This window comes from Grus americana, chromosome 6, assembly GCF_028858705.1.
Source record: "Grus americana isolate bGruAme1 chromosome 6, bGruAme1.mat, whole genome shotgun sequence".
Taxonomy (NCBI): domain Eukaryota; kingdom Metazoa; phylum Chordata; class Aves; order Gruiformes; family Gruidae; genus Grus; species Grus americana.
In genome coordinates this window covers 23,033,212-23,056,724 of record NC_072857.1, presented here as the reverse complement: position 1 = coordinate 23,056,724, position 23,513 = coordinate 23,033,212, and the positions used below count along the sequence as shown (strand labels likewise).

The 23,513-nt window shown below is 36.8% G+C and overlaps 2 protein-coding genes across 14 annotated transcripts in view; one reads left to right on the top strand and one right to left on the bottom strand.

Moving 5' to 3' along the window:
- The window catches only part of SLC25A12 (solute carrier family 25 member 12), a 48,165-nt gene extending 38,081 nt beyond the window's left edge, over positions 1–10,084 (top strand). For all 3 annotated transcript variants that reach the window (XM_054829300.1, XM_054829301.1, XM_054829302.1), the window contains exons 14-18: positions 3,935–4,075; positions 6,068–6,206; positions 8,501–8,659; positions 8,851–8,941; positions 9,474–10,084. In XM_054829300.1, the coding sequence (XP_054685275.1) occupies positions 3,935–4,075; positions 6,068–6,206; positions 8,501–8,659; positions 8,851–8,941; positions 9,474–9,663 (720 nt within the window). In that variant the 3' untranslated portion in view covers positions 9,664–10,084. The remainder of the gene's footprint in view (positions 1–3,934; positions 4,076–6,067; positions 6,207–8,500; positions 8,660–8,850; positions 8,942–9,473) is intronic.
- A 205-nt stretch (positions 10,085–10,289) lies between these two features.
- The window catches only part of DYNC1I2 (dynein cytoplasmic 1 intermediate chain 2), a 33,317-nt gene continuing 20,093 nt past the window's right edge, over positions 10,290–23,513 (bottom strand). For all 11 annotated transcript variants that reach the window (XM_054829304.1, XM_054829307.1, XM_054829311.1 and 8 more), the window contains 11 exons: positions 20,795–20,884; positions 20,366–20,528; positions 20,174–20,273; positions 19,531–19,656; positions 18,422–18,568; positions 17,980–18,093; positions 17,472–17,605; positions 16,312–16,456; positions 15,332–15,472; positions 14,238–14,363; positions 10,290–13,538 (listed from right to left, as the gene is read on the bottom strand). In XM_054829304.1, the coding sequence (XP_054685279.1) occupies positions 13,425–13,538; positions 14,238–14,363; positions 15,332–15,472; positions 16,312–16,456; positions 17,472–17,605; positions 17,980–18,093; positions 18,422–18,568; positions 19,531–19,656; positions 20,174–20,273; positions 20,366–20,528; positions 20,795–20,884 (1,400 nt within the window). In that variant the 3' untranslated portion in view covers positions 10,290–13,424. The remainder of the gene's footprint in view (positions 13,539–14,237; positions 14,364–15,331; positions 15,473–16,311; positions 16,457–17,471; positions 17,606–17,979; positions 18,094–18,421; positions 18,569–19,530; positions 19,657–20,173; positions 20,274–20,365; positions 20,529–20,794; positions 20,885–23,513) is intronic.

Here is a 23,513-nt window from a genome sequence, read left to right as displayed (position 1 = left end):
TGATGTTTTTAAACCAGACTGTTTTAAGTAACATCTTATTTTAGCTGCTTGTATGGGACATAGTTGTGGTCCAGGATGTGGTGGTTTCAAAAAGGAAGGAAGGAAGGGCTTGAAATAGGCCTCTCCTCCTTTGTAGCATATGCCTCTCGGGTGGAATTGGAAAGGGCAAGAGGTCTCATGTTGCAGGGTCATTTGTGTATTTCCTTCAGCCTTTGGCATGTCATGGGGCGTTTGCTGTGGGATCTCAAACTACATCTTTTCTCTCATAACCTTTGCTGTCAGATTTAGTTCCTTTATTTGCTCCTTGTAGAGTTATTTTACATGACATTAAGGTTAAGTAGAAGCTTTTATTACTGGTATTTTTGATGTGTATGAATAACCTCCATTCAGAAACAAATTTGTCAACCTTTTTTAAAGTGTCTGTTGTAATTTATGTGTGAAGAGAGGTTTTTATGGGAGAAAAGTCTATACTTAGTGCACCTTCTCCAAAAGAAATTCAAGGACTGCAATGTATACCTCCGTGTGTATATACATGCGCATGTGTACTTAACATACATAGCTGACAACTGAAGTAAGATACTTTGAAAAAGAATGACGATGATTGCCAATGATTTTCACAGAAGCATGGAGGTTTGTATTGCAACCCTGCATGCTGCCAGTTCATGTTTATTTGGAGATCCTTTGTGTCATTCTCCTCTGCACCCTCCTCAGGGGAGTGCTCTTCCTCTGCTCCCCAGGCAGCGCTCTCCACCTCACATGTTCTTCCTCAGACAGATAGGCAACCCTTTACTTAAAACACAACAAACAAAAACCAACCCTCATATTCATTTAAAAAAAATATACAATGAAAAAGTGAGTTTTATTGTGTTACATTATTAAAGTCAATGCTCGTCTTGCCTGTACTTGTGATACGTGTAAGGACCTAACTCATTCATGCAACTCCACTGAATTCAGTGCTCCTCTTCATGTGAATCAAATCACTGCTGTGCAGAAAAGTTTGCTGAGCTCCAGGTATAACTGTATGAAGAGTTAAGACTTGGATAGAAATACATATTGCTAATAGGGAGTATTTAACTGAGTATCTGGACACTCACAGCTCTTTTTGAGAAAGCTGCCGGTTGAGAAGTTAGGCGCCACTGTAAATACTCAATATTCAAAGTGTTAATGTAATTAAAGAGCTTTTCTACTGATAATACAAGCATATGTTAGAGTTTTCCTTATATTTTATTTTGTTCAATAACCCAATCATCAAGTAATATTTTAATATTAATATTGTCATAATATACAATTCTATATTAACTATATACCATTTGTAACATTATATATATACTTAGTGTTGCTACTAAATTATTAAAATGTGTTTAATGTCTTTTCATTTCTGTGTCAGAAGAGGGCTGTTGCTGATTTTAACAGAAAGGTAGGCAGTTGTGCGCCTAGGAGAGGAGAATGTTAATTGCAGGAAGATTGAATTCAGGGTAGAAAATAGAAATGTTTACAATTGGCCTATTTGTGTTTCTGTGGTGGTGTTAGGCAAATAGGAAGAGTTATTTTGGCTGCTCTGCAGGATGTGCTAATTTGTAACATGAAAAATAAAAAGTGGAATTTCACATACATATGTAAACAAAGAATGCATATTTGATAGGCAGGTAGCTGGTAATTGTCTAGAAGGAGTGAATTTCTAGCTTGGTGTCTAAATTTAAAGTTATTTGAATTTTTTGTGTGGTGCATTGTATTATATAGTAAGAACATTCTGCTTAATGTTTTATCTACCAAAATTATTTTAAAAAATGATGAGGGAAATGATAAACATTTGAAATTGGTTTTCTGTTTAATGCAATGCAAACAAAAAAATTGGTTATTGTTTAACAGAATTTGCCAGATGTGAATTATATGAATTTTATTTGGATTGGAACTTTGCCTAGCAGGACAGCCATTTCATCTTGCATGCGTAGGTGTGTATGAACTGGAAGGAGAAGGTGACATGAGAAGTAAAGAGTCTGAAGAATGGTTTTGGGCATGAGTGTGTCAGGTAACTGAGTAAACACAATGCAGGAAGTCCAAGGAACAGAGAAAATGGGATAGGTTTGGCCCGGCTGGGAGTTCCAGTGATCTTCTTGATGGTTGCAATAAGTGTCCAGCAAAATGTAGCCTTTGATTTTTCTTTCAGAGAGGTGAAGAAGTGAGGGAATAAAACGAACATTAACAACCTAGACCCATTATTTGAGTGAGAAGTGTTAAAGGCAGTAACTACTACAGTGGAGATAATTAATCAAAAGCAGTGGTTGATCTCCCACTGTTTGGGTCAAGGTGCTTTAGTAAAGCTATAACAATTATGATTTTAAATGTCAATATTGAGTGAAGTAGTAAATGAGGCTTGCAGTAGAAGGGTGGCAGTGTGCTCGGGAAAGGTTCAGTGAAGTATCGGGTGCTGGGGCAGTGAAGATTTTGATGCTTCATGCCCCCCATACTGTAGATACTGCCCGAGCGCTTGCTCATTCTCAGTAAGAGCTGTTGAGGTTTGCAGTGCTCTTTTGTCTCAAGTCTGGAATAATTCAGGTTACCAACTACTAAGGCATAGCTTCAGGGCTAATCTCAAGTTTATTCTGCCTGCTGCTGGAAGAAGGAAGATTCTGCTATAGGCAGAAAGGATTAGCGTTCATTAGTTCTGAATCAATTAGCAAAGAACACCATGCATGCTGTCCAAGAGGTGCTGTAGCAGACTATTGATTTTCCTTCACACACACACCCCCCCAGCATCACAAAGAGAGTTTATTTCCTGGGCAATTTAGAAGTGGAAAAAAGCTTTAATGGCAGATGTTCTGCATCTTCTTCCTTCACTAAAATTTGATGGGTTGGGGGAATAGATCAGAATTAAGAGGACCTTTTAGATTGTGGAAGAAATGCTTTTTAAAGTTGGCTGTATTCGAGTGGTTATATGCCATAAATCTTAAGGAAGTAGTTTTAATTTTTAGGTGAAAAAAGGTGGCTTAGGAAGAGGGGAAAATGAAAGCTTAGTAAAATTTAGCTGGTTTGTGATTAACCACGCACTTCTCCAGAAGTGAATGGTAGTACCTACAGCAAACCAGGGAGAAATCTAAACATGTCATTTTAAATAGGTTTACATGCTTCTGAAACTGAACTGTCAGATTGAATCTCTCTCAAATCTGAAATACAGTTCTCTGAAAGCCTTTGGTTAAAGTGCACAATCTGAAGCAGGTCTGTAACATTATTGCTAGGAAGTATGCAAGAGAGTCCTTCAGCACTGCTAACAGAGAATTTCCCGCATGTAGAATCTGTCATGCTCAGCTCAGAGAAAGATATGACTCCTGTTTCCATCTAGTGTCATATTTTCAAATGTTACTCTTCCTATTTAAATTTTATATTTTGTTTCCACTCAGGACAATTAAAGGCTGCTAAACAAAACTCCAAACACCTTTTCTAATAATTTTAAATTACACCATTAAATGCAAATTTACCTTTTAAACAGCATCACCACTAAATGCAAATAACATGTCTACACATTGGTGATGGATTATTATTGAATAAACATAAGGGCTTCTTTATATGTGTTTGATGCTCTAGTAGCACAAGTGTAATGATTATTTTAGTTTAGTATTTCGTGTAATATCTGATAGATTTTTAAACATAGCCACGACTCAGAAAGTGATGTCAAGGAGAAAAGCAGAGACAAACTGAATTAATCCACCTCTGTGGAATATAAACATGTAAAAAATTCTTTCCTACAAACCCATGATTTCTGATTTGGGGCTTTTAACTTCCAGACAGGTGCTTTATTAAGTATCTCTCATGTATTTTTACATGATACTATCAGCCATTGCAGTGAGAAGTGAAGGCATTCAGCACCTTGCAAAAGTCAACCTGTCGCCACATGCTCTAGTAACACAATTTACTTTCTTTTTCTTTGGGTTTGCAGGCAGGAGCTTCCCAGGTCATCTTCACTAATCCTCTGGAGATTGTAAAGATTCGGTTGCAGGTAGCAGGAGAAATTACTACAGGACCCAGAGTCAGTGCCCTCTCTGTTATGAAAGATTTAGGCCTTCTTGGTCTTTATAAGGTATGTATTTTTGCTTTGAGTGGCTTCATCGTTTTATGTTTTATGCTAAACTTTTACATTGTTGAAACAAAACCTGTTAAAAACAAAGAAATCTTTTGAATTTAAACCCAATCTCTTCCTGCAGGGCAGCCCCATGGTGGAAAACTGAAGAAAACCCACTTCTATATTAATGGCAGTGGGATACAAAAAAATACTCCCCCATTCTATCCATTGGGCTTTTATGCCAAGCTACAGGGAGTCCTGTATTGCAGACCTGCTGGCTTCTGGCACTGATCATTTCATTTGGTGGGGTTTTGTGAAAAGTTTCTTTAGGTTTCTCTGTGTGTTTTTCTTACATTTATTTTGAGTCTCTGTTATCTTTATTGTTATCTTTGCAGCAGGATATTCTCTTTGTCTTAATAATTTGACGGCAGTGAAACAGTAGTGGAGTTTAGTAGGATTCAGATTTTTAAGAAGTTAAGTGGTGGGATTTGTCAATAACGAATTCCACTAAAAAAAGCCCATACTGTACCGTACTGCAGCAGAATGCCAGTCAACAGATTCCTTCCCTGCAGGTGTACTTACTACCATCATTACAGATCAGATGTAATGGAGCAGAAGCTATTAGTTTTCTTAAACAAGGAAGAGTATTTCTTCCTGTATCTTCTGCCAGTACAAGGGGTAATACGGAAATTCAGCAGTTATATTACCCGTGCGCTTACAAAACATTGCTTTACGTGCTTTGTCCATAGACCTGCAATAATACTGTAAGAATGTGCAAATTTTCTTTTGGAGCTGAAGCTTTTCTTTTGAATTCAGTAGATGAGATTCATGACCATTACATTTCCTGAAGATCACAGGTGTTTTGGTACAGAGGGCAAAATTACCATTTCTGTTCGCAGTAATTAAACAATTGAGCTTACTAAAAATTCTGCTGTTCTTTGGAATTGCATTGTCATTTGTGAATAACTGTAAGAACTCAATTTAGAGCATAAAATATCTGTGTGAAAATCACTGAAGGAACAAATTTCTCTTTATCAGGTCTTCTGCTTAAGCCACATAGTGTTTGTAACGTGTGCTCTCTGTTAATATAGCGACAGGGTGACTGGCCTCAGGTGGGTCTGTTGCGTGGAGGTTGCTGGCTTGGGAGTATACTGGTTGGGTATTTAGGCATGGAATGGTGGTTTTGTAACTGGTATGCTTTCAGGGTATGCAAATGGGATTTTTGAACATATAAGTGCTTATTTGAGCTTTGTACAGAAGGGGTTATTTTAGTTGGTAACAGACTGATGACTGAAGTTACTAAAAGAAGAAAATTAGATATGCTTTATTACAACTATTCCACTGTTTTTACAGCGTGCGAAGTTCTGTTAAGGAACTCTTTAATGCCATTTTGCGGCCGGGAGCTACTCCTTGCACTATTATCATAGGCTGCTAGTTTTGTCTCCCTGTACCTTCCCCTTACTAAACAGCTCCCATTTTGTGGCAGTTTCCCTCTTTTTGCTAACCTTCCAGTGCAGCTTCCTCAGTCAACCAGATGACGATCTGTGGAGATACAGGTCTTACAGTCCTCCCTTGTATTTTAGTAGTGCTTTTGTGTTTGGTGGGAAAAATGGCATGCAAGGGACTTGTCTTGCGCTTCCGTGGTTGTGGGTTGTTGTCAGCAAGACATAAGGACTGACCTTTGTCGCTTTCTTCATTGCATTTGGATGTATCATATGTAAAAGGTATTTATCCTAGGTACTGATGTCAGCATTGATGTCATATATTGCTTACTGAAATTAGACATGAACCTTGAATCTTCCTCATTCTAGAAACTTACTTCAGCTGTGCTTTATTCATTTTTCAAGTTCAACTCTACCTCTTCTGTTTCCTGAGACATTTTATTTTCTGTGTTATTTACCTGGTAGATCAAAAGAGTTGATACTTCCTGGGCTCAGGCTGCTTGCTGGATATCAATTTTAACCTTATGTACAAAATTTATTTGTATTATGCCTCTTTTCTGTGTGACAGGGTGCCAAAGCATGTTTCCTCAGAGACATTCCCTTTTCTGCAATCTACTTTCCTGTTTATGCTCATAGTAAACTGATGCTCGCTGATGAAAATGGCCACGTGGGAGGGCTTAATCTCCTTACAGCTGGAGCCATTGCAGGTAATTTTGCAGAATGTTTTCTAGAAGTAATTTTTTTTTCTTTTAGTGAGTAATATTTAATATTCATTCAGTAGCCCCATATAAAGGAAGGGTACTGTACCATTGTATCTGATTTAATCTAAATTTGATCACTGTTATCCTTAGTGGGAGGCGATGTAATTTTGATGAGAGCTAATTACATTTGCATAATGTGGATAAACAGCGTAATGCAGCTCAGCAACTTGTAGTCAAATTTGATCTGTCTGTCTCAATGGGGTTTTACTTGTTACTGTGCTCTCAGAGTTGAAGGCTAATTTGAATCTTTGATGAACATAAAATGAGATATCATAAGAGCTAAGAAGAAAATGACTTACCTAGTTTTGGATTCCTGAATAACTGAGAAGAAACTTTGTTCAAATGTAATTGCTAAAAATAGGGCATTAGTTTGTAAAGAAGCTGAAGTATCAAACTCTGAAATTTAAAATATTTTAAAGACTTCTCAAAAATCTTTAGTATAAAGAGAATACACAGCTGTGATAAAAAGTTGTTTTTACTAAATGGCAAGTGGCATAAAAATACTAGATGTAGGAACTGTAGCAGTGGATATTTAAAAATGTGGATACAAAAGGCCAGATCCTGCACTGCTGAGTATTATATCACCAGGGTGAAAACCAGGTATCTGCAGCCTTTCAATCATGAATTATTCAGTGTTGGAACCTGCAGTTTAGAAACATCATTGGGTGAACAGACCTTTTGCTAGTTGTTACAGTTGTAAGGAATCACTATATATATACATCAATCCTGAGCTGTGTGTAAAGAGCAGTTTCCCATCTTGGACTTGATACAGAACCCGGCCGCACCAGCTCTTTGCCAGTCGGTACGTTCCTCCTGCCAGAGGGAAGGGAGAGACCAGCTAGGAAACTAGTAACGGAGTCGTAGCCCTGTTTATTCTCAAGTAATGCAGAACTGTCAGAAATGGAAAATTATTTAGCTTACTCTGCTCATAGAAGCACATATAAATATTTAACTTGTATCTCATATAACAACCTGCTGTTTTTATTTTTAGATTGCAAACTTCACAGCTTCTTTTCGCTTGTTTGGTTACTGTTTCTGGGTCACTTGTACTAAGTCACAAGCCCTATTAAAAACATGTGTAAATCTTGTAGGCCTAGTCTTACAGCGTGTACAGGAATCTGCCTTTCTGAATTGCAAATTTAAAATTCCTGATTGCTTGATCTGTTCCTGTTACGCATGTGCAGCAGGGAAGAATACAGTCTGAATGTATCCGCCTGTAAAGGAAAACCTGGGTATGGTTGCTATTAGCGTATGCTTGTAGGCTTAACTACATTGCTTCTGTTTTCCTTTAAAACCTCCTGAATTGATCAGTGACACGTTAGAGGTTTTGATCACCTAGGGAAATCAGTGACTTATTAAGCTTTGAATTCAATGCTAGCCAACAGAAGTTGAACAGAAGTCACAAACAATTTCAAAATTGTTTGTTCAAAGTCAAAAGATGGTTCCTCTTTTTAAGAGGTTGGCATTTTTACAGTATTCAGAAGTCTTCAGAAATAGCTCAGATGACACAGTTAAATACTGTGGAGTACATTTCTGAAAACTTTCTCCTTTCCTTTGACTAGAAAGCTGAGAGTGGTGCCTTGGAAGTGGAGATTTGTTCTTCTCTCACTGTTGGCTACTGCTGTTGGTACTGAGCAGACTTGTAAAACACCTTCATTGGCCTCAGTCTTTTTATGGCTTGCCTGTTGAAGTAAGCAACATCTATTCTCCTACAGAACAGTCCAAACAGCAGTACAGACCTATTTCTGCAGAATAGGCGGTTTAAGTAGTAGTTTTCTTATTAACACCTTTAACAAATGGACGTGTAGGATTCAAGTTTGCAAATCAGTCGTCTACGTAACTTGCAAAATCTGTTGTAGAACGTTAGCAACTACGGTAAGGTTGCACAACTAATTTCTGTCATGGATATCTCTTATTACATACATAGCATGTGTGTGAATTGAAAAGTGCCTCTTATCTGTTTGAAACTACGGTTAGTGACAGACCACTAGAAGATGTTAAGAGAATTTCTGTTGATAAGTTTTTATTTTCATTACTATCAGTTAGGGCCTTTAAATTCAGAAGAAACTCGAAAGGATTATACCAAGAACAACAGTTTATCAAGTGTAAGAACTTGCATTTTTAGTAATGCCCAATTCTTGCAAAAAATATTAAAGTTTGCAGTTGTATTTTTTCAGTTAGAAGTATTTCATCTTTTACAAGATTCTTTGTGCAAATTAAATGTGGTTTTCTTCTAAAAGGTGTGCCTGCTGCTTCTTTGGTAACCCCTGCTGATGTCATCAAGACAAGACTGCAAGTGGCAGCTCGCGCTGGTCAGACAACATACAGTGGAGTTATCGACTGCTTTGGAAAGATTCTGAGGGAAGAAGGCCCGTCGGCTTTTTGGAAGGGAGCTGGAGGTGAGAAACACACTCTGAATATTGAGGCTGACCCTGAGTCTGCAAATTAGCACTTGCTTTGTTAAGGACTCAAAATAGAGCAGTATTTACAAGGTCCGATTCTGAAAGACATAACATCCTGTTAAAAATGTTTAGCTTCTCTCCTGAGAAACTCTTCTTTCTTTGACGCTATGATTTGTAATATTTAACAGCTCGTGTGTTCAGATCTTCACCCCAGTTTGGTGTTACTTTGGTCACTTACGAACTGCTGCAGAGATGGTTTTATGTCGATTTTGGAGGCCTGTAAGTCAAATACTTGTTTTTTAGCTTGCACAAAAAAAATGCCAAGTTAAAAATAAATGTCACCTTTTTTCATCATGGGACAACTTAAACTTGGTGACTTTGAGCACCTGTACTTAAAATTGCAGTACGCAAAAAAAAAAGCCCCCATCCTTAGATAATTGAAACTTGTGTGCTACTTCTAAACAAATGAAGAGATAAAGAACCATTTTGCATTTATTTTAATACGCTACAGAAAATTTGTATTTCCATTGTAGCAAGATATTTTTCCATTTTCCCTGTGTCACTGGAAGTTAAAAGAATCTACAAAGCTATCGGTAAAAATGTAACTTCAGTTTTGGCCCTGATTTCCCATTAAGTAGTGGTCTGAACTCAACTTTACTTGACCATAGAAATGAATTAATTAAAGTCAGCTTTAACAGTCTTCCATACTCTGAGAAAAGCCTTAAGTATTTAGTCTAGATTTCATAAAGTTATTCAGGCTTAAGAAAACACTTTAAAGGAAAGGCTTTTTTCTTTTTCTTTCTTCAAACAGCAAACCTTCTGGATCAGAACCTACCCCAAAAACTCGAATTTCAGATCTTCCTCCTGTTAACCCTGAGCACATAGGTGGATACAGACTTGCTACAGCTACATTTGCTGGTATAGAAAATAAATTCGGTTTATATCTTCCAAAGTTTCGATCTCCTGGCATTGCCTCAGCTCAACCAAAGAGTAGCAGCTGAATCTTGAAAAGATGTTTCAGCCTAACAAAGTGATGCAGTGGAAAAAGTTCACAAGAGTAGTACTGTATTTTTTCCGGTCAGCTGCATGTTGTTCTAGCTGAATGGAGCTTGCAAATCTAATTACTCCTTTCTAATATTAATACATACCTGCATTTATTTGTTTATTTGCACACAAGATCTGATTGAAGCTGTGGTTCTATGCCTTGTTTTAACCAGTGGCATGAATCTGTAGCCTAGACTTTGCCTTGCACAGCTTACACTTAATGTTACTGTACATATTGTACATCTTTGTACAGAGACATCATGGCATCTATACACATACATTTATATAATGGGTATTGCAGTTCAAAATAGTTTGAAATGTACAGAATGTTTTGAAAGCGTTTTGTTAACAATCGTGACAATAAAATATTTAAAAACACTTAAGTCGGTTCACTACTTTGTGTTTATAGAAGAGTTGGCAAGTGTGATATATATTTTTTCCTCCACAGATTACAGATTAAAATTTAAAGATTAGCTGCACCCATTTAATGAATGTACAGTAGAGGATGTAGCCTCTGTTACAGCAAAGGTATTACAAGGCAATGTGCTGGCTTGTAAGTGCAAGAGAACACAGTAAGTAATTAGATGAGCACATGCAATATTTTATTTTGCAGCACTACTTTGTAACAAGGAATTCCCTCAAAATACATGTTAATACTAAATGTGTAATAGATCTTACCTCTATGGTAGCATATTTAAAACACAATGAGATATTTGCCAGTTGCTAGCGGACTCAACAATTTTTACAGGATTTATTAGTCAGAATGCTTTTTTCCCAGAATGCAAACCTTTTTTTATAAAAGAAATTGAAGGCATTGTCTTTATTTCTAGATTGTTTTACCATGGAAAGATGAGGTTATTCTGGAAAAAACCTCAAATGAACCCAAACTTACTTTTATATTCTTTTAATATGTAAAACATTGTTTAGACTTCCAGTTGAGCGGAATGCTAAGTAAAAGGAGAGGAGAAAGAAAAAGCTTGAACTATTTCTGGCTTAAACTTTTGGCAGATACTATTTTTCAATGCAAAAATGTCAGAGGAGAGTCTAGACTTTTTACAGTCCTAGAGGAAAATTAGTTATACTACCCCTCCAGACAGAGAAGAGATGGGTGGGTTTCCAGCCTTGCATACTGAAGTACAACCACCTCCAATCTTCAGTTTTACATGTTTCTTTCAGGGCTAAACATCCTGGAGCACAATGTGCCCCACTGGTATGAACTGATGTGAGGTTCTGTTAGTTTCTTGCTCAGGTGACAGCAGAGCAATATGAAGAGTTTCAGTCAGCTTATGAAGAAATGGCTTTTACAAACAGAACACTACAGACACAGACAAGCCCTCCTTCAGTTCTAGCCTCTAAGCAAGATGCAGACTCTTTTGGTGCTGAATAATATTTAGTGAACTAGAGGTTACAATACATTGAATGTGGGAGTTTGAGCACTATTCTGCATCATGCATCCATATAGCTCTTTTAGAAGGCTTCCTGTCTGTCTCTGTGGGTTGTTGGTTTGGGTTTTTTTCCTGTTTAAACAATTACCTGTTCTGTGCTGTTTTCTAGAGACAGGCTTCCCAGGAACTCTCTCCCACATCCATGTATTTTGTTCTGTGCTTTTCTAAATAGATACAAAAATGGTAGGTACCCACTGGCATTTAATCTTAGTCACAGCTTGTTGACTGACTTGATCAAGGCCTTAAGAGATTTTACAATGCAAGATAGCATTTGTATTTCTTACAGCTCCAAAACTGGACAGTATGGCTCCCAGGATGATCATTTACAGTATCTCGCATCACTGTTGGGTCCCTAAATGGTGCAGGTACAGGGTTTACAACATTTTGTGAGGGAGGAACACAAGCAGGAATGAATACAGAATAGTTTTGTTGAAAATTATTAAAAGGTTGAAATTACTTAAAACTAATGCCACATGACCTATATGTTTATGCCACAATCCATTGAAAGAAAGCCTTATCGACTGGATTTCTGAAAATATAAGTCTGAAGGAAATGTATTATTAAATGAGAAGTAACAATCTCAGTAAAAAAAAACAAAACAAAACTCAAAAAGAAACAGCAAGACAACAGAACATTCTGTTCCTTAAGAATTATTGTGCCTAAAGGGTAAAAATCATCACATGATGTGCCTGTTCTTTATAGAGTTCAGATATTTCTCAATTGAATAGACAGCTGCTGTTATAAGGTTGAGAAAAACATACAAGGCAAATGTCAAACTGAACAACATGACTTTGCATTGAAAAGAGGAGGGGGGACTTTTGACAAGCCAACACCAATGGAAGCCTCAATACATTTCACTTTCAAACCCTTTGAAAAAAAGAAAACATCCTGAGGACAGAACTGCTGCCTGTGTCTGAGCTGCTCGAAACAGAACCAAAACGAGGAAAAAGCCACATACTCCCCACCTTAAAACACAAACAATGAAGAAACAATAAGAATACTTCTGGACATAAAGCTGATTAAGGAAGATAAACCTATTTCCTACTTTTAAGCATATAAACCAGCTCTTTTGACAAAACATTAAGCTTGTAGCAGATTAAGAATACCAGAAACAAACCTAGAGTCCTCAGTTAAAGACATCAATACTGGCTTAGTACAAGTCAGAATATTTACTAAAACCCCCCACAAAAACAAACAAAAAACCCAATCAACACAAAACGCCCCAACCCAAAGCCAGTCTTGATGGGAACCTTTATAGTGTCCTAAGAAAAATGTACTCAAACAACTTTAAAGTTTAACAGAGGGGTTTTGTTTCAATAAAAATGTTAAAAAGCAATGAAAACATCTTTCTTTAACTTCATATAGAAAATTAGTAGCAAGTCTGCTGTTAACAGGATGCACTTCATCATGTTATAGAAGTTAAGTCAAAATCTAGTTCCTCACCCTTTGGAAAAGAAAAATTTGACAACAGTAGCCTTTTCCTTTTGGCTGATTGCCACAGTAGGCAGTGGAGGTTGGGTGTAGAAAACAACTCTGATTTGTGTAGTAAAATGAAAGCAGCAGCTCCGGGAACTTTCCACTCTCAAACTACTGAAGGGACACAGATTAGGGGTCAGGGCAGCTGACAAGTGCTCATGTAATATTTATTTATGAATCAGTCTCATCTTTCAATGCACCAATTCAAACAAAAGAACTTGGTATTAAATATGTATTTTGTTAATTCAGGTCCAATTATCAAATAACTTTGTAACTACAGACAAATTTTTATTCACATATATTACCCATTACCAGAGTCTGAGGCTTATCTATATATAAACAACATATGCATGCATATCCATAAGTAATTTGAAGAGTTCAAATTAAAGAATGCTTTGAGATTTACTAGCTAATGAAGGTTGGTTTTTGTAATATAGAAAGTTTAGTTTAGAAACAGAAGTTTTACTTTTCAGAAATAGATACTGTTACAAAGTGGAAATTTCAGAAGCCCAATAGCAAATTTACACCAAGTTAGTGTTTCAGCAAAAGAAGTTCCTTGCAAAGTCAAAAGTTAACTGTATTAAAAGTTACACAAACCCAAGAATGTGCTTGTAATTTTATATATAAAAAGTGACAATACAAGATCTGATTTTCAGTGATCTTAATACATTTTCAAAGTCCATAGTTTAATCCATATATTCCTCCCTTAAGCTATTACTTGAACTGACGCATGCTTACACTTTTAAGATTTGCATCAAATCATTCACAAGTCTACCACTGCCGTCTATTTTAAAGATCTACGCCGGTATGCGGGTTGCAGCTTCCTCTTCTGCATCAGCTCTGTTAGCATTTATTTCTGCCAGTGTTCGACCAAAGCGAGTCCACTCATCACTGCGAGGAACGGCAATTTGCTGTTGACAAAGAGAATGTTATTTAAACCTACTGATAAATAAAAACTGAGCACATTTTGAACAGCAGAGCGCTTAAGTAATGTTCAGAATAGGTTCCAATAGAATAGCTTACCTTTATTTAGTGTAACTTGTAAAATAGTCTGAACATCAAAAGCTCTAACTAATAAGAGAAACAGAATTTGACAATCCTGTATTTAAGTATGCAATGATACGTCTCCATCTGAGAGACTGCCTCCAAAGGGGAACACTAATGCCATGTCCTCAACCAATCAATTGGTTATGTACTACTACAGTACACGCACTTGTAATAGCAACAGCTTCCCTGTAGGAAGTCAAGACTGCTTCACTGCAAATTTTTTTGTTCGGTACTTCTCAAGCTATAGTCAGAATTCACATGTGCCACAGTCACAGAGAAGATAAAAATCTCTACAAACAAAATCATTGACTCTCTCATCTTATTTCACCAACTTTAAAATAATGTTTTTACTTTTTGATTGGCTGCCAGATGGCATTCTAAAAAGTTATGCTAGAATACCTGAAATAGACACAAAAAGGAAACATTAATTTGAAAATAAAAATTAAACCTTATTCCTCTAATCACAGAGGAAAAAAGTTAAAAGCAAGCTGCTAAATAGGAGTAAAAGTTAAAGAAACTTAAGTGTTTTGTAATGTACTTTGCATGATACATGGTTTACATACCTCTCCCACGTCATAAATAACTATTTGTCCCTCTGAATCACCTACGGCAATCTCTCTCCCAGAATGTGTCCATCTCACACGGTTCAGAGCAGGATTGCCCTCCACAGTAATGCTTGCAGTTGGCACCTGTATCCATTTAAAACACATTGCTAAAAATGCATGAGGATTCCATAAGCTACTGATTGCAGAACACATCCTTCAGTATTGTATCGAAAGAGGTGTCCAACATTTCAACTGAGGCAGAGGATCTCAAGGACTCTCAGTGGCCTTAAGTGATCACCAGTGATATAACCAAAACAATACATCTTCTGCCCCTTGGCCAAACATCCTCTATCAAAAAGCACATCTGCACCTTTGTCATGAGACAGAAGGCATAGACATGCATTCAGTCAGACAACAAGGAGGAGCCCGGGGATCTCAAGAAAGATCATGACAGAGGGCAGGGATGAAATCAGCTGCTTTGGCAGGTCACATCCTGTCCTAAGGCCAGAACCAGGTAATTTCAATTTGAAGCCATAGGCTACAGAACTACTCTTTCTATATGCAGTTTTAAGAAGGTGAGTATCTGTCAGGTTCTTCCTCTCACCTACCTCCAACAAGTTTAAGTCTCAAAAAACATTTATACTATAATTAAGTTTATAAATCACCCCAGAAAACCCAAGCATTCAATTCTCTAAGGTTTAGAAACAAATTACAATTTCCCTGCAGTATTACTATGGCAGTAGGAACAACGGTGGTGTGCGGGTAACAGGTTTGTTCACACTGTTAAGCTACAGGCTGCCAAGGCCATACTGGGGGAGCTCTATAATCACTTTCACAACACAGGTCAGTGTTACACTGACAGATGTTTTGCACTTTTGTTACAGGTAAAACAATTTAATTACCGCTGTTATTCATTATGAGGACTCATTTGAGTTACAACCTCACAATCAAAGAATGATAGCTATTATGCAGAAACTACTGGAACTACAGAATATTTAAGAACAACAACAAAATCCCAAACCAAAATGCTATGGTAAACTCTTGACATCATTGTTTTTAAAGTGTACAAACAGTTTTCCAGCTACATTTGACTGTTAACCTGGCTGCCTCACCTCAGTATCATTGTTGAGATTCCACAGGTCAAGCCTGCCCATCCCATCCACACAGGCAAACAAGGCAGGGTGAGTTGGAGACCACATCACATCATAAACATAATCCGAGTTGTCTTCAAAGGAGTAGAGAGGTTTGTTATTCTGAAAAAAGCAAACATCATGTAATACCCAAACTCTGCACTTCAAAATTCTAAAGCTAACAGGTAAAGCAAAATACAGAACTTTGACAGCATTATCAGCAATAACTAAAAAGTGATTCACATTTTGACTTACTTTAAAAAATGCCTCTGCAAAAAGCAGGCAAAAATTAATGCTATTATTAAAGGGATGCTTTCCAAATCATGCAGCTTTTTTGCTGGTTGCTACTATAAAGCAATCAGTAGCTAGCCAATATTGTAAGAGATTGTAAGTTTAATGCATTAAGAATCTTGTAAATCAAGCCAATGATAATTCAGTGACATCATTTTGGACTCTAACTGGGAGATTCTAACTGCTTCCTCTGCTTTGCATTCCTCAGGGCATCAAACTAACAGAGAAAGGGGTAATTCTGGCAATGGGAATGATAGATGCTGTAACTGTAACTCCCCTCATGGAGTTTAACTGACATCAGTTTTGGTTCTGTCCCTTAGCGCTCCACAAGATTGTAGCAAAACATTTGCTTTATGCATAATATGAAGTAACTGGTTTTACAACATGATTTACATGTGACTACATTGTAATCATTGATAACATAGGGCAAAAGGATGAACAGAATGGATCAGAAATATACAAATGACATACAATCTGAAAGCAAAGCTTTATGTTGTTAACTACAGCTTTGTTCATCAGCTATCTTGTCTTTGCAGGACTGCTGCTAGGAACCTAGAGAGGTTCATGTGATTTGATTTCAGTTTACTGAAGTTTCTTAAGTAGCTTACATTATAGCACCACCTTGTGTCAAGAACTACGAAGAAAACCACTGAACTATCTATTTAAGTTACCTTAGTTGTCCAAAGCTTTACTGTCCAGTCAAAAGAAGAGGTGACAAAAAGATGTGAGAAGTCTACAGGTCCAACTGCTGCATGGCAGTTGATACCTGTGATTGGTCCCTGGTGTCCTTCAAACATCTCACTGATTCCAGCTTTGCTGTTTTAGAATATATAACCAAGGTTAATTTATCTGGAAACCACACATCTGCAGACAGAGATAGCGCTGAAATGCAATTTAAATACAGCCACAAGAAGATTTTGCTGCTTTGTATGGATGTTACCCTGCTGCCAAAGGCTTCATCACAACAGGATCACAGAAGACCAGGCTTGAATATGGACCTTAACTTCTATTTTCTGCTAACCTTAAGTGCGAAAATATACCACAGGGAGAAGGGGCTCATTCAGCAGGTACCAGCCCACACATTTAACTACATTGTTCTCCAAGCGACAGCTAAAACTTCCATTCATACAAATAAAAAAATCCAGTCCTCAGGAATGAGCATAAAACTCCCACTGACACTTAAGAGAAGTTGCATGTACTTTACGGACACAGAGTTCAGACATAAAACAGTAACAATATAACCCTAATAGTCTCCTATCAGGAGTGATGAAAAAGAAGGGGGAGAAGAGATGGGAAGGATGTTACACAAAAGTGATACAATTTTGGGTATTTTGGAACCAAAAAGCTGTGCAGCAAGGGTGATGTGTATTTGAGATGAAACCTGGACACTCAATTATATTTAAGAAAGCAATTGATAGGATACAGTCAGACAATTTCAAAATAGATTGAACAGCAGGAGAAAAGCTAGCCAATTTAAGATTGTGCGTGATGTTACTGTACAATTATCTACAGAACTGATACGAAGTTTGGAATGTTCTGCTACAATTCAAATGAATAAAACTGCAGTGACCTGCGCTGCCCTCATCAACACAAACAACTCCTAGTCAACTGAAGGCAGCATAGTACCAATTCAATATTCCAACGACTTCTGGTTTTAATGAAGCTCTTATTCAGGAAAAAATGCACACTGGAATTCACATACAGCTTTTTTGAACTCCTTCAAGACAAAGGAGTAAATGTGCATTATAAATAATTTTAGGAGTGTCAAGCGTGCAGGGACTTATCCTTTCACTATTTTGGTTTCCTTTGAATAATTAAAGTTTGTATTCACCTGCCATGACGGCACGCAGTGTACACTGAGCCTTCTTCACTGCCTACAACAAAGTTGTTGACATCTCCAACAGGGAAGGACATGCAAGTAACAGCCACAGCCTTGGACTGTTTGTGAACCAGCTCCATGCTATCCTGTAGTGAAAATAACAGCAACTTACTTAAAAAAAAAAAAATTGAAATATTAACATCTATAGAGTAATTTAGATTTCACAATAGTAGGGTTTTTTGTTGTTGTTTTGTATTTTACTTGTACGGAACTGGGCAGGAATAAGAAAGTTATTTCTTGTTAAACTTGTGTTAACACAAGTGCAAGAAAAATATACAAAGGGATCAACAGACAATATTTAATTCCAGGGGTGGGGAAATATTTTATCAAATACTTACCAAGCTACCTTAAGGATAATTCTATGTGTTGGGAAAATGTTTATTAATACTTTTTAGATTCATTAAGTTTTTACAAAATATTAATCTGGAATAGATACTACATATATCAACAGTTATCTTACCTGCGGTTGGGAAAGCATGTCCAGACTCCAAGAGCATATTTTCCCATCAGTTGAGATACTAATCAAATTATGAGCATTCTGGGTCCCAACAACATTTACACAGTACACTGGGTGCTAAGAAATGTAAAATACTATCAGAAAAAGGAATTTCCAAGTACGAACCAGTTGTATTATAATTAATATACAGTAAAATACACAACTTCACAATTTATCAAAGCATAAAAGATTGATCACAGTACAGTACAAAGAATACTCCCCCATAAAACTGATACTTGTTTTTATGACACTGATTTTTATGACTAGCCCAGTTCTTCAGTGATAGCATTGACAAAATATGGATATAAACATTTAAGCATTATGAATCAAGTGTGTTGGACAGAGTTTCCTAGAGGTTAAATACATCTCAACAGGGAACAGTCCTTGAAGATATTTCACCCCCTACCGTGTGAGCAGCAGCCGAAAGTGGAGTTCTCTGCACTGGGGTTCTCTTATTGCTGCGATTATCCCATAGCACTATCTGGCCTGAGTACGTGCCACCAACCACCAGATTGGGATGAAATTTTGCAAATGTAGCTGACATCACCGCTGACTGAAAAGAAAAAAACCAAACACGACAAAATACACAAAAAACTATCATTCAACAACACTGTCTAAAACTAAAGAAAATGAGACCAAATATCAGAGTAACTTCTTTGCCTAGATTTGATACACTATTTCACTGTCCAATTACTTAAGGATTCACAAAGCCTTTGTGAACTCCCAACACTTTTAGTTTTAATTGGTATTCATAAAATGAAGTTTTCCTCCTTGCTTCTTTCATATGTATATGTTTGTATTCCTCCTAGCACAGCTTGTTAGCAAGGGAAGGCCCAGTAATACACAGGATTTTAATAATGTTTTGCCACATTCTGTGATCATTTTCTTAGAGAACGTACAAATCCTCTTTGATACAATAAAGTTGCTTCGGCAATTGGGGCTTTGACTACTAGTATTCTGACAATACAAGATTAAATTCTAATTCAACTATGTAATTTTTCAGAGTGATGGCATTTTGAAAATAAAGTGGCTATCCCAGGCTTGGCATAATGGCAGAGATTTGCATACCTTAGCTTTCAGAAAACTACAACAAAACCTCCATCCTCCTTTTTCTTGATGCATATGTTTCTAGTTTTCATCCTTGCTCCATCTCCTCAGGCCATCTTCATTTTATTCAGTAAACTAAGCTCTAGTAGTATACAATCTCACTCAATCCCCTTACATACAAATCTTCTTCGTGGTTCAACCATTACACAAGAAGGTTGTTTGGTTTTTAAATAAATTAAAATAAGAAAAATCAGTTCTCAAACAAGACTGAATTCTGAATGACATCAGAAATTCTGAAACAGAATAATGTATCTAAACTGAAATCTCTAGCTATCAACATCTGTTTGCAAATACATATGGTTAAAGGGAATGCCAGCCCAATGAAATCATTATGTTGACAAGCATAAGGAAGGTACTTGTCCAAGTTCATCAACATAAAATCTTTAGCCTCCTGAGACAGAATCATACCTGGCAGTGAAAGACATACTCTGGGGTAGTTTTCTTGTACTTCATATTCCATACAAGGGCCACTCCATCAGGCTCATGAGGTGCATCCTCGTTGTTGTTGTAAGAGGCTACAAGTAATTCTGGGTACTGTAAAATAAATGAAAAACACTCAAAGTTAGCAAGTTGACTAGCTAATGGTCCAGACAATCCTAGAATATTTGTTCTTTCTCCAAAACAGGGTTAACACCAAAAAAGAAAAGCTACCTTACATTTATATATGAGTTGTCAGTTTAAAACTGTAATTGCTTCAAATTTAGCTCATAAAACAGCATTAATGTACACATTAGAGTCTTATTCTTTCATCATAATTTTCTTTTAAATGTAAAACCCAGTACTTTTAAGTGAGCTTTTATTAGTGAAATTAACAGTTGCCTCCATAAAGTAGTCCATAAACCAATATGCTAAAGACTGAATGTCATAATACAAACCTTTTGCTACTTTTCACAAAAGATTAACAGTTTTGTTTACTTTTTGCAAACTATGGAGCATGTAAGGAACACATAAAGAAACACAGCCTGTATCAACTGTACTTATAGAAGAGTCAAGCGCATAGAACTAGAAGAATTTACAAAGATAACTATGTAACGTAAGCATTATTTTTTACCTGAGATGACCAGTCCAAACAACTGACAACACGATGCTTTGACCAACGTTCATCAAAAAACTGCCTATTTAAGGACAGTTTTGCTCCTGCTTGAATCTCTCTATAAAGACAATTAGGAGATATTAATCTTAGATCGCTTTTTCAGTTACAAATACTGCACGTTCCCAGTAAAGTATTCAATATTCACGTTACCCTTCTTTGTCTTCTAAGTCTCTTCCACTGTAGTCAAAGAAAATGTTGATTTGCTCAGAAAGGGCTCTTTCGACAATCCTTGTGGAGTGGTCAAAGAAACTTAAAAATTCTTCAGAATGCAAAATTTGTTGTTTTTCCTCTTCTGTAAGTTCATGAGGGGCAGCTGGAAAAGAATTATACATACATTGTCTGAACTGCATACTTTCACCAATTCTTTCCAAGAAAGAAAAAGAAAGTATTTATCATAACGTTGGAAAATTTGTTTCCTAACATCCATAGATTTTAAATAATTTTTCCATTTTCTATTTTGCTAGCTGATTGTTAAAATTTAAATCCAATTAATTTCAACTTAATGGAGAGAAAATAAGTTAAAAATTTATCGATGCTTTTCTTTACAGCACTCTCAGAATGTCTTGAGGTGAACTGTACCTTCTTCCTCTTCCTCTTTTTTTAATGTTTTTTCTTCTTCAGGTTCAACTAATGGTTTTGGTGCAACCACATCATCTTCATCTTCCTCATCTAAGGAAAAACATTATGGTGAGACCGTCAATGTTTTTAGAGAGGAACAGTAACATTCCATATAAATCTCAAATAAGCTGATGTAAAATGGTATCATTTAGCTTAAAATGGTTATATTTGTAAAATGTAGTCTCCAGGATAACATTATCTCAAACCAAAAGATCGTTGGAACACTGTCTACACCTGGATTTTAGTTGCACTAAATTATGTAGCTGTATAAACTGAAATAAGACACATAAGAAATTGTAAAGAATCCAAAGTGGAAATCTCTCTTACAAGCATTTATGATTCCACACAAAACCATGTGGTGGATGCATGTTCTGTATAACATACTGACACATTAATGCTGCAGAATAAAGAAAAATCAAACGTCTAAAATAGTCTACAGAGCAGCTGCTTACTTGTGATCTGAAACCATCAGAGTCTAATGGGTCTTCACATGGCATGAAGATGGCTTACATTAGCTTTCAGGTTGCTATTCTGAGAGGCAAATTTTGCTAAAGATAATAGCAGGGATATTACATTTTTTCTGTCATTCTAAATGCAAGTCTCATTATCTGTATCATGTTTGGCAATGAGAACTTTACAGCAAAATGTGTTTTCCCTAATTGCAATGAATAACATAAAATGTTAATGTTCGGGAATACTGACAAGGTTTACAGCACTTTCTGCATTTCTACATTTTATTCTTTGAATACTGTAAACCAGAAAATAACTTTAAATTACTTAGTGTTGTGGAATATGCATTTCCTGGCTTTTCTTCATCCACTTTCTAGAACAAGCTTCTGAAAAGACTATTTTTATTGGTTAAACAGCTATGTCATCTGTCTATAAGGGAATGGCAGCAGGAGGCTGCTGCATGCCTCATCACAAGTAATGAGACAGTATTCAACAGGGACTAGGCTTGTTTGCTGCAGCCATCTCCCTGACCCATGTTCAAAGTTATCTAACAACAACAACAACAAAAAAGTAAAAAAAAAAAAATAATCCACATGCACACACACATACAAAAAAGCGTGGTCAAGGGATGGGAACCAGCTGCCAAGCCATGGTCCCAGCAGCCAGGCCAGCTGACTAGATAGCAGCAACCAGATGGTACTGCTAGGATTGTCTCTCTGCTATGAGGTGGCAATGGGATGGCACAACATTTTTCTGCCTGACTGCTTCCAATCATGTCTTTCCCCAATGGCAAGCCTGTGCAATTACCAGCACTCCAGGAGGTCTACAGACAAGCCTTTACCCTGCAAACAAAATACAGCTTCTAGGCCATACCAGCTGCCAAACCACACACATAGTGATAGGTTTAAAGAGGTCTGAAAATCTTTCTAACTCCATAGTATAGGCAATAAAAATATAACTGTACCTGCAGGAAAGAAAGCTTTAAATGACACTGTATAATGCACACAATAATACAAACTCCAACTTAATCAAAATGATAATGACGTATGCCAATCCTACATTACTTGAAATTGAGCGATTTTTACGTTCTGACAAGTTTACAGAACTAGGATAAATGGCATGAATGATTTCAATATATGCTCATACTTTTGAACCAAATGGTGAAGGTTAAAATCTTTCCTTTCAAGGGCCTCAATCAGCCACAAAGGAAAACAGTAATCACTGTCTTTTCAGCCAGCCCAACCGCATTTGTCAGCCCTTTCTCCGTCAATGCAGCCAGAGCAATCAACCTGCCAAACATTCAGAATGGAAAAACAATCTGAAAATACAGGGTATAATGCACCTGCCAGTGAAAATGGCCATTTCAAGAAAAGCTAGTGATCTCAGTGACCCTGCTGAGGAGGCGGTGGTGCAAAGGGGAAAGAACGCGTAAAAGAATTCTTAGTGATCTCCACTCTCTTGCACATTGACACTTCCTTACAAAGCATGCCAATTACAGCTTTTGTGCTACTTAAAAAAAATGAAAGCTTTTTTGGGCAAAATAATCACGCAGAGAAAGGAGTAGTGTCTTTCTGTTTTTAGAGGATTCGCATGTACAGCGGACTAGTAATCTAAAAACTGTGTAACTTGTAGCAATTCTAAAGAATGGAATTCTTAATGTCAAATCACTATAGATGTGAACACTGATTAATTAAAAATGTAATATGAGTTAACACACATGATTTTGGGAACAACAAATACAGGACCACATATTCACATTACAGCCACTTGGATAAAAATCCCTCTCTTGATCGCCCTGCCAATCAATCTTGAAGATTTAAATGATGCCTTCAAATTCAGAAATTTGGTTTTGGGTCACCCTAGATACATTATTCTAGCTTTGAAAGTCCCAAATTAGAAATTTCAGCCCAACCCCCCATTAGTCATACTACACTGATTCTAAGTACCATTTTCAGTGACAGGAGTCAAATTCTTGTCAAATGCAGATGGTCAACCCCTTAGTGCTAAGTGACCTTCTAATCTGCATATTTTATTCAAAAGATCATATAGTTGATTGCTCCTGCCTTTTAATGTTTGAAACATAAATGGCATATATTATACAGAGATCTAAATTCCTTCATAGTACTTTCACTGCATACAGCCAGCTGATATTACTGCATTTAAATGCAGGATACAGCACTTATTTTAATATTCTCAAAGTATCAGACTTGAAATTGAACATGTCATCTCA